The 11,097-nt window shown below is 36.6% G+C and overlaps 1 protein-coding gene across 1 annotated transcript; it reads right to left on the bottom strand.

The window, feature by feature from the left end:
• Nucleotides 1–7,312: 7,312 nt before the first annotated feature.
• On the bottom strand, nucleotides 7,313–10,387 carry LOC122140639. The gene is made up of 5 exons (XM_042745028.1): nucleotides 9,517–10,387; nucleotides 8,811–9,001; nucleotides 8,565–8,658; nucleotides 7,892–8,091; nucleotides 7,313–7,637 (listed from the first exon to the last, which is right to left on the bottom strand). Exons 1-5 carry the CDS (start codon nucleotides 9,972–9,974, stop codon nucleotides 7,606–7,608), a joined length of 975 nt encoding a protein of 324 aa, XP_042600962.1. The 5' UTR covers nucleotides 9,975–10,387; the 3' UTR covers nucleotides 7,313–7,605.
• Nucleotides 10,388–11,097: the final 710 nt, after the last annotated feature.

Below are 11,097 nucleotides of genomic sequence, written 5' to 3'. Positions count from 1 at the left end.
AAACATTAGAAAATATTACAGAGTTATAATAAATGTAGCCTATTAATAGAGCTGTTGTAATTATTATCATTATTATTGTCTTACTTTTCAATTTTATTTAACAGAACAACAGTAATATTACAATACTAACATTAATTATGAATGTTGATGGAGCTTTTATTTTGACGGAAGCCCGCAGGAAGTCCTCAGTTCTTCTTTTTGTTGACAGCAGCAGATTTATAAATTATTCTCATTACTAATTTGGGAAGATGCATGTATCACATTGTCACATGCCTGGAAAAAATTCATAAAAGTGTTGAGCAGCTGACGAGTAACACAGTTTCAGCGTAGATGTCCCTCCCGGTTTGAACTCTGAACCCTGGCTATCAGACAGCGTCGCGAGCTCCTGCAGCTGTTTGAATGCAATTCATGCGTGAATTAGAAAACATAACGTTCTGCAGCGGTTTTATATGCGGTTTTAAATAGGGGGGGGGGGGGGGGGGAGGTATGGGGTTACAGGATGTAATAGATCATGCGATCGACAGTCGATTGCTCATGCCTTGTTGTTGATGGCTGTTCTATTGTGAATACAGTGACTGAGTTACACTCTCGTGTCTGCCTTTTATTTGATGCTTATCCAGACACATAAACATGGTGTCAGAAGATGCCTAGCGCGTGTTCTTAAGTTTACGTTGTGCTGATTTCAACCTAAGGAGTTTATCGATTATGGAATGCAAACATGTTAACAGGTGTTACACCAAATTCTGTAACCATCGTATTCTGTGACCCTAGTAGGCGCTGTTGTCACTGTTTGGCTTGAACTCGATCAAACAGGAGAATTGGGAACGCAAACAGCGTACAGGTTCATGGCGCGCGTGCACACTGAATGAGCGCGTCTGTACAGTCTGGTCGCGTCAATATAACGTGCAACCTCCTCTACTGTATAGCAGCCTATCCAGGAAAGAATCTGGGTCTAATATGAACAGTACAGCTGTCACATTAAATTTTTTGGATTTATTTATTCATTTTCTTATACTTTTAAATGGATCAAAACCAACTTTTTAAATTTTTTAATAAAAAAAAAAAAATCCTCTACTTATGTTTTAGCCTTAAGTGTTATGTAAGCTAATGTAGATACTCCTGAATGTTTTTGAATATGTTTGTACAAATTCTTAACCACTTCTTAAATAAATAAAAATTAAAGTGACTGTGTGGAATGTTTATTTAGAAATGCTCGTTATTCAACAGACTTACTAAACCAATTAAAATGTCATGAGAATAAACACAATCCTGTTGTTGCAGAGTAGCCTATTTTTGCATTTTGTATGCAACTTAAATGTTTAACAAAGTTCATGAAGCTGATGTCACAAAAACAGGCTACTAATGTATTTAAAGGGGGCATCAGAATATGTGACCCCATTGTTATTTACAGTCCCCACGGGTAAATTCCATTTCAGGTAAACTTATCTGTCCTTCCAAACTTATTGTCCCTTTTTTTTTTTTTTTTTTTTTTTTGTGGTTTTACCACAAATACTATCTATAATCTATATACATACTCTACATACATGCATGCATACATATATATACACACACATGTATATATGTGTATATATATATATTTAACCAATGCTTTAATTTGCAATGAAATGCTTTATTTTTCAAACAATGTGAGGTAATATCAGTATATATATATTTAACCAATGCTTTAATTTGCAATGAAATGCTTTATTTTTCAAACAATGTGAGGTAATATCAGGTTAACAGTATACCTTTAACTAAACAAAAACTTAAACACTCATAATATTAAGGCAGGGGAGGTGGAGATTTAAATAGACACGCTGCACAGCTGTAGGCTTTCATGGGGTCAGGCTCTTGTAATAATGCTTCCAAGATATTTAGGGTGAATATCTGAGATACAGTAAAACATATAGCTAGCTGTGATACATATACTGTGTATATCCTCTGAAGAAAGATGTACCATGCATTAATGAGGCCTCAGAATGATCAGAGCACTGAGATGGACCCTCTTATTTTAAAATTAGCCAAGGTATAGATTGTTTTTGTTTTTTCCCTGTCTTACCTTGTTCCTCCATAGTATTCTTCTCCCCACAGTGTTGGCACAGCTCGCTAAGGTCAGTTGGTCACCATTGGACCCAAAAATATACATATTGAAATACAACACTAAAATGTATCAAGAACTATATGAAGAGTTTATCATTTAAATAATGTCTCAGTCATGGGAAAAAAATAAGTGGTTCCCATGAAAATAGTCTATGAATTGGAACATTTTGGAGAAATTTGCACAGTTATACGACAAAAAAAAAAAAAAAAAAAAAAATTCAATAAATGCTTGATCTGCATTTATTCTATTAATTTTCTGACTTATAAGGCGAAGGCTTTAACTGCTTCTTGTGTGATGTTAGCTTCATGAACAATTATAATCGTTGTTGCATTTTGAAACAAAAATAGGCTATTCTGCAAACAACTGCATTGTTTATTCTCATGATATTTTTAAGTTTAATAAGCCTGATGAGTAATAATCAGCATTTCAACAGAAACATTCCACACAGTCACCTTGTATTTTTTTAACAAACGGATAAGTAATTGTACAAGCAAATTTGTAGGAGATGGATAGTTTTGTTTTGAAGAAATATTTTTTTTTTCTCCTGTTTTGGAACAGACAGGAAGACAGGGAAGATGCCTGCATTTTTGTTCATTTTTATTTTGTTAGGCTATGATAGTGCTTAAAGTCAGCGCTGTTTTGTGCTTGTGATGTGGCATTTAGGTGAAAATGAGCGGAACGCTCCCACAATAAATGAAAATGAATTGTACTCCTTGTTGCTGACATTCATCTGTTGCATGTTGCTTCTCTCTGCTCCTTCACTGGGCCGTAGCAAAACTGAACAAAAATATAGGTGTCCTCCCTGTCTGTTCCAAAACAGGCGCCCATCTCATACAAAGCAATTTATGCATGCAATCAACACATTACCTTTTAAAACTGATACTATAATAATAATAATAATAATAATAATAATAATAATAATAAAGAGAAAAAGGAATTCTACTACAAGCATTGTCTCTCTTTACAGTTTACCTTTTAATACTGATAGAATAATAATAATAGTAACAACAGAAAAGGTAAAGAGACAAAAGCAAACAAAATGTTGTGTGTAAAAGTTTCTCGACTAGCTTTGAAACAATGACTGCATCCTCTCAACACACACAGCCATAATCTCTCAGGATGAGACTTTTAAAAGATGTACACGTGCAGAGAAGCCAATCCACTTCTCCAGTCAGTTATGAGCAGGAACCTGGAGTAAAGGAGAGAGAGCAACTGGACAGAGAGAAGAGAGACAATGCACAAAAACACAATTTCACACCATTATTTTTAAAATAGAAAGTACAAATATAAAACCTAAAAGTATTAGAAAATTAATAAACAAATGCCAGTTAAATATTATAAAAGCTGTAGTTCATATTAAAAGTTAGGGTTAGGTTTTTAGTGTATTTTTTTATTATTATTTATTTATAAAGTACACAGTGCATTTGGAGTACATCAAAGTCTTTCTGTGTGAAATTCACTTAGGCTATATATATATATATATATATATATACAGGTCCTTCTCAAAAAATTACCATATTGTGAAAAAGTTCATTATTTTCCATAATGTAATGCTAAAAATTAAACTTTCATATATTTTAGATTCATTGCACACCAATTGAAATATTTCAGGTCTTTTATTGTTTTAATACTGATGATTTTGGCATACAGCTCATGAAAACCCAAAATTCCTATCTCAAAAAATTAGCATATCATGAAAAGGTTCTCTAAACGAGCTATTAACCTAATCATCTGAATCAACTAATTAACTCTAAACACCTGCAAATGATTTCTGAGGCTTTTAAAAACTCCCAGCCTGGTTCATTTCTCAAAACCGCAATCATGGGTAAGACTGCCGACACCCTCAAGCGAGAGGGTAAGACACAGAAAGAAATTTCTGAACGAATAGGCTGTTCCCAGAGTGCTGTATCAAGGCACCTCAGTGGGAAGTCTGTGGGAAGGAAAAAGTGTGGCAAAAAACGCTGCACAACGAGAAGAGGTGACCGGACCCTGAGGAAGATTGTGGAGAAGGACCGATTCTAGACCTTGGGGGACCCGCGGAAGCAGTGGACTGAGTCTGGAGTAGAAACATCCAGAGCCACCGTGCACAGGCGTGTGCTTTTGAACCAGAAACAGCGGCAGAAGCGCCTGACCTGGGCTACAGAGAAGCAGCACTGGACTGTTGCTCAGTGGTCCAAAGTACTTTTTTCGGATGAAAGCAAATTTTGCATGTCATTCGGAAATCAAGGTGCCAGAGTCTGGAGGAAGACTGGGGAGAAGGAAATGCCAAAATGCCTGAAGTCCAGTGTCAAGTACCCACAGTCAGTGATGGTCTGGGGTGCCATGTCAGCTGCTGGTGTTGGTCCACTGTGTTTTATCAAGGGCAGGGTCAATGCAGCTAGCTATCAGGAGATTTTGGAGCACTTCATGCTTCCATCTGCTGAAAAGCTTTATGGAGATGAAGATTTCGTTTTTCAGCACGACCTGGCACCTGCTCACAGTGCCAAAACCACTGGTAAATGGTTTACTGACCATGGTATTACTGTTCTCAATTGGCCTGCCAACTCTCCTGACCTGAACCCCATAGAGAATCTGTGGGATATTGTGAAGAGAAAGTTGAGAGACGCAAGACCCAACACTCTGGATGAGCTTAAGGCCGCTATCGAAGCATCCTGGGCCTCCATAACACCTCAGCAGTGCCACAGGCTGATTGCCTCCATGCCACGCCGCATTGAAGCAGTCATTTCTGCAAAAGGATTCCCGACCAAGTATTGAGTGCATAACTGAACATAAATATTTGAAGGTTGACTTTTTTTGTATTAAAAACACTTTTCTTTTATTGGTCGGATGAAATATGCTAATTTTTTGAGATAGGAATTTTGGGTTTTCATGAGCTGTATGCCAAAATCATCAGTATTAAAACAATAAAAGACCTGAAATATTTCAGTTGGTGTGCAATGAATCTAAAATATATGAAAGTTTAATTTTTATCATTACATTATGGAAAATAATGAACTTTTTCACAATATGCTAATTTTTTGAGAAGGACCTGTATATGCATCTAGTTTTGTTTCCTTTCGTTACTTCTTTCACCATACAAACTGTGGCATAAGTCCTAAAACATTTTGTTATCAGAAGCATTCCAAAAACATTTAAATGTTAACCCTGCAAGAAAAGAATGTTAGTGAAATATGATTACTTCAAATTTACTTCGTAGTATTTGCGGTGGAACTTAATTAAATATAACCAGCATTTATAAGAATTATCTTGTAGCAAAAAACTTTCTGTAAATACATAAGCTATGGGTTCAAGAAGCCTGCAATAATCAAATGTTTCCCCCTTGTTTAGGGTGCACGTAATCTTAACCCAGTCCCATATCATGCCGAATATATGGGCCACAAACTACACCTTGATCAAAATGAGAAGCTTGTGATGTTCGGTGTAACGCACATTTTGGCAGTTGATGGCTACAGGAGCAAAATTATTGCCAATGCTACAATGCCGGTGAAAAACAACCTCGTAATTTATGAAGAAGTTTACAGGTGAGCATGCTTAGAGGAAGTAACAAGCAGTGATTGGTGACATTTTAAAAATGGGGACCAATTCTCACATTTAACTAGTTGCTTATTAGTTTGCATATTGGCTGTTTATTAGTACTTAAAAAGCACATACTAAATCATCATACTCCACGACCATAAACCACACCCATTAACACTACCCCATACCTAAACTTAACAACTACCTTACTAACTATTAATAAGCAGTAAATTAGGAGTCAAAAGTCATAGTTAATAGTGACTATGTGTTTGCCATACTGAAATGTTACCCAGTGAATATGCATTGCTGTCAACATAAAAAAAAAGCTAAAAATTGTCTTTGCATTTCTCAGAATTGTCATGTGCACATACAACAAATTTACATATTTTTATTTCAGACCTGCTGTAGTTAACTATGGCATGTGGGACCAGCTCAGGGTTGACCGTGGTAGGGAATTTTACATGTCCCTATACATGCAAGAGAAGCTGTCAAGACACAGACACAACCTCAGCAGACAACCATACCTCCAAACAGCTTTAACAATGGTGAGGTTTTTGCAATGCTGATAACAGTTATAAGACTACTACAACCAATATAAAAATATGTAATTAATAATACATATGTGCATTTCAAACTGGCAATTTATTTTCCTTATTAGTTCATACATTCTTCACTGTGTTTCATATAATATGAAACATTGTTTTTCAGAATCTTAGAAAGGATTTGGCCTGAAGTGAACAATTGGGTGAACTACCCATTGAAACAGGCCCTGGTGCACCTGCTAGACCAAGAAGTCATCAAGATGGAAGACAGTATGACTAAATTCTGCACTTCAAACTTGGCATATCAGTTAAGCCAAATTGGACTAAATAGAGTAGTGCAGGCATGGAATGCTCATAGGATCCCAGGTATGCTCTGAGGACTTTACAATATTTTTCTGAATAGGCACTTTAAAATCACGGCACATTCACTTTCAGGGCCCATTCACTTTGATAGCTGCTGTTTGCCATGCTTAATTGTTTTAGGCCGTAGAATACCCAAAGAACTTGCAGCAAGTGGATGTCCATCAAAAATTTCAGATGAGCTGCTGCCCAATGCCTCTGTTGTGGCAAATATATACGAGCGGGAGTTGGGATCGTCGCTGACTTGGATGTCTACCTTTGGAACGGACCCCTTTTCCTCTGAGGAGGACAGATGTCATGCAGAGCAGGACTTTGTAGAAAAGTATTCAGACATCTCTCTACTTTTCAATCAAGCAGTGAACAGTGAATATAGCCTTTTTCAGGATGCATTTCTTTACCTCATAAATGTAACCCAAAGATATGTATGAAAAGTGACATCAATTCTCTATTTTTTTTTTTTTAAGCAGTGAAGTCTTAATTAGGCAGTATTAATTAGGCATGTAGTAGACTTCTGCTGTGAAGTCTATAAAATCAGCCAGGGTATACAAATAATGGATTAAATTTATGTATGCATGTATTTAGCTGCCACCATGCCCAAATCTCAGTTGAATAAACAGACGTCTATTTTTGCCAAGAACTCTGTTGTTTTTAAAATTTCTTGTTCAAACTCTTCAATTCAAAGACATAAATATATTAAACATTTTGCTTCAGTTTGTATTTTGCAAAAAAAAAAAAAAAAAAAAAAAACAGTTGTGTAAAATTGTATTGGATAATACAATAAACAGATTGGATGCAAAACAAAATGAAATAACCATATGGAATGATGCACATCTAACTGTGCACTAGAACTGCATATCTTGAGATGAAGGACAAAGAAACAACAGTAAAACGCAATTGTGCAACGTTTGATAATACTAGTACATAGTATTAATCCAAGAGTATGTTTCTGAGTGCAGCCAATGCATCAGATAGGCCCATGAGTCTTTGTATGTTGTTGCCAGAATCACCAGCACGGCATTTTGGGCAGGAGGGAGAATTTGTTTGCCATTCATCAATGCTAATCCTGCAGCCAATAAAGCTTTGGCATCATGATGAAACCATGGGCTCGTTCATTGGACCTGCAAATTTGATTCAGTTTTAAATACTACAGTTACAGTATTTGAGAACTATTTGATACATTTGTGGAACACTGTTGTCTTTGTGGAAAGTGGTAAATCAATTGTATTCATAAAGTTTAGATTAGCACAAACAAATTATATATTTTTTTCTTATTACATAAAATGGTAGGTTCAGTCACTGCTTGATGATTTTACACAATTTAATAATATTTTAAAATATTATTTTGAAGAATAAAATATTAAATTATACAAACCTTTGCAGATTATACACGCAAAAGCATCTCTGACAGCTGTGGTTTCTGCATCTGTAAGGGATACTGTCGTCCTCCGATTGGAATTGGCAAATTCCATTAGCTCTTTCATCGTTGTGGACACTGCTTGCAGTCCCTGGGCTGCTGCCACAACCTCTTCAATAGTGTCCACAACCTCTTGGAGGCCAGTATCTTCTCTTCGACTGGAAAACATTTAAATCATACAAGGCAAAAATTATTACATTTGTTTTCAACAGATAGTGTATTCACAGTGAAAGTAAGCAGATACAATCATTTTAACTATACTTTGATCATTATAAACCTATTAAAGTCTCAAGGGCTTCATGCAGTCTAACTGTAATCCTATGTATTAACCTGTGACTTTAAATAACATGTTAAGTAAAGTATTCGTAATAAACAGAAAATATTATTACAACAATTACAAAAGTAATTGTTGTAATAAACAGAGTAATTAAGGTCCCAGTCTATCAACCCATCTGAATTTAGTGGCCCCAACTGAGCCCAAGTGATGCTGTGCATCTGCACTAGGACCTGAATTCTCAAATATACTTTTAAGAAAATACTGAATATGTAGCAAATTTAGTTGACAATCCATACAAATGTGATTTAAATTGTAATGAATTTAATTAATAATGAAATGCAGCAGTTTCTGTACCTCAGTCTCCTCCTTTTACTTTCTCGTAGCTGCAGGAATTCTTCCTGCAGCACAGCAAATACTTTCCGTGCATTCTGCTTCCAGTATGCTGATCCTGTATAGTAAATAATTTATAAAACAAAAGATTTGGAATAATTTCTAACATGATTATGAAGCATTTAAAACAAAGTATGCTGTATTTATATGTTGTGTTCTTGAGGTAGTGAAAATGCTGCTGTAATAAGAAATACAAAATGTTAATTATACCTCTGGTTCCTTCAGAATCCAGGATTTCCTTTCCTTGGCCATCAGTCAGGATCAGTGAGTCTTCTTGTCCAAGGGCCTCTTTAACTTTACTCAGAATACCCGAAACAGAAGACTCAAACTCAGAAAAACGCACCGTTAACGTTTTGCTGGTCTCCAACTTGCCATCATGAGGTTCAGCAATGAAAATATTCCTAAATAATTATAAAAACAAAGGCATTTTTACACATTTGATATTAGAATCCTCTTCCTGTACATTATGGCCTGGTTTCACAGACAGGGCTTATATTAAGCCGGGATTAGGCCTTAGTTCAATTAAGGCATTAAAGTAGCTTTTATAAATGTTCCGTATAAAAAAAAAAAAAAAAAAAAAAACATTACTGCTGAGCATCTTGAGACAAAACAATGGCACTGAAACATTTTAAGATATCTTAGCTTTCAAAACATCTCAAACAAACATTTTAGTCCGGGACTAGACTTAAACCTTGTCTATGAAACCAGGGGTATATTGTTTACATGCATGCAGCATTTTTATGTTTTTGGCAATTAACTTGTGTGACTGGATGACAAAGTAACTAATGCACTGAAAGCATGTAAAGTCTTCAATTGTTTTATATACTATTATACTGTGATGCTTAAATTATGTACTAGGTGTAACATATTCAGTTGTTTCAAGTTTTTACAAAGAGGAATTGTTTAATTTGGTTACCTTTGGAAAGTTTTTGGCATAGTTGCTCTTGGAACTGCAGAAGAACCAGTTGCAGAACCCGCTGCTGCACTGACTGGCTGGTGGAAGGAAAAGCGAGTAGGGTTGGGCGTTACAGGTGTATTAGGTGAACACTCCACGGTGATGCTCTCACCGTGCACCTCATAATGCCCCCTTACTGTGAGGTCAAGAAGACTGAAGTGGCCATCAGGCGCAGGAAACAGAGCCACATTGTTGTCATCAGTGATGTACAAACTGGGGCCATGGACCTTAAAGATATTTATTTTCAATATAAACAAGTTCAGGATATTTATCAGGCCACTGGAATTTATGGTGTAATTTAACAGATGGCATCCAATTGTTTTCAAAGACAGTGGGCCTCCCTTCTGACAGAACATCAAAATGGTGTATTCTGAACAAAAGTTTTGTAAAGAGCATAGTGATTTTTTTTTAATAGACATAGAGAGGTACCCTACACCGACAGACTCCGACCACGGTCTACAATCACCAAATTACCTAAACAAATGCTAACAGAGCCAACACACTGATCCGACGAAACCAGGCAAAGTGCCTTGGTCCGTGCAGTGTGAAATGGCATTTGTAGTTGAATCTACAGTAACTTTACCTGAAAGATCCTGCCGATCTTGTCAGTTGCAAGGTCATTTTCTTTTAAAGTGATTCGCTTGTTACCTCTGAAGAACACAAAACTTTCCATTGTGATTGATTGTCAGACAGTGATGGTCGCATGCGCTCTTTCATCAGTGTTGCCAGGTATATGGTTTCCCGCTTGAATGTTCCTCCTTCCCTCCCTGGAAGTGGAACGGAATATTTACCACCCAAAAACGCTAATTTTACTCCCCGGAAAGTTATTACATTTTTTAATTTATTTTTTTTAGAAGGGGAACACCACTGGAATTCAGTTGGGATAATGATGGCCGTTTTGTGGCTAGATTGATCAGCAATTGGAAGGGTGTTGTTATGCAGACTCGGCAACCCTGTTTCACAGCTACATCCGGGTCAGGCCAAATTGGATAACTAAATATCAAAATCAGATTTGTGGTGGAGGCGTTTTTCGTATTTCCCATTTTGAGCATGTAATCGAAAATAAAAAAAAAAAAAAAAAAAACAGTCATTATTTGTTTTTTAAATATTGTATTTGTAAACGAATAACAAGACCCACCTCCCGATCTAGTCCAACTCCTTACCACATCAGCCAAGGTCTGGCAGGCCATCCCCAGAGTGTCAGCCTGGGTTTTGGGGAAAATGAATCAAGGTTATACATTTCGGCTCACTCGAAGACCCCTGCAGTTCCGCGGCGTGGTTCCCACCTTGGTTCAGAGCAAAGACGCACACGTCCTACGCTTTGAGGTGATGAATTTACTGGTGAAAGAGGCCGTAAAAATGGTTCCCCCAGCTCAGAGCAAGTCAGGGTTTTACAGCCAATACTTCCTCCTCCCCAAGAAGGATGGCAGCCTCCAGCCCATCCTCAATCTCACCTCTTTTAGGAGCTTAGATGGAATAGGGTCTAGCATACATGTTGTTGGTTTAGATGATTTAACAACTTTATAAAATTCTTACTCTTCT

Source organism: Cyprinus carpio, chromosome B19 (genome assembly GCF_018340385.1).
Source record: "Cyprinus carpio isolate SPL01 chromosome B19, ASM1834038v1, whole genome shotgun sequence".
Lineage (NCBI taxonomy): Eukaryota > Metazoa > Chordata > Actinopteri > Cypriniformes > Cyprinidae > Cyprinus > Cyprinus carpio.
This window is presented reverse-complemented; position numbering and strand designations above follow the sequence as displayed.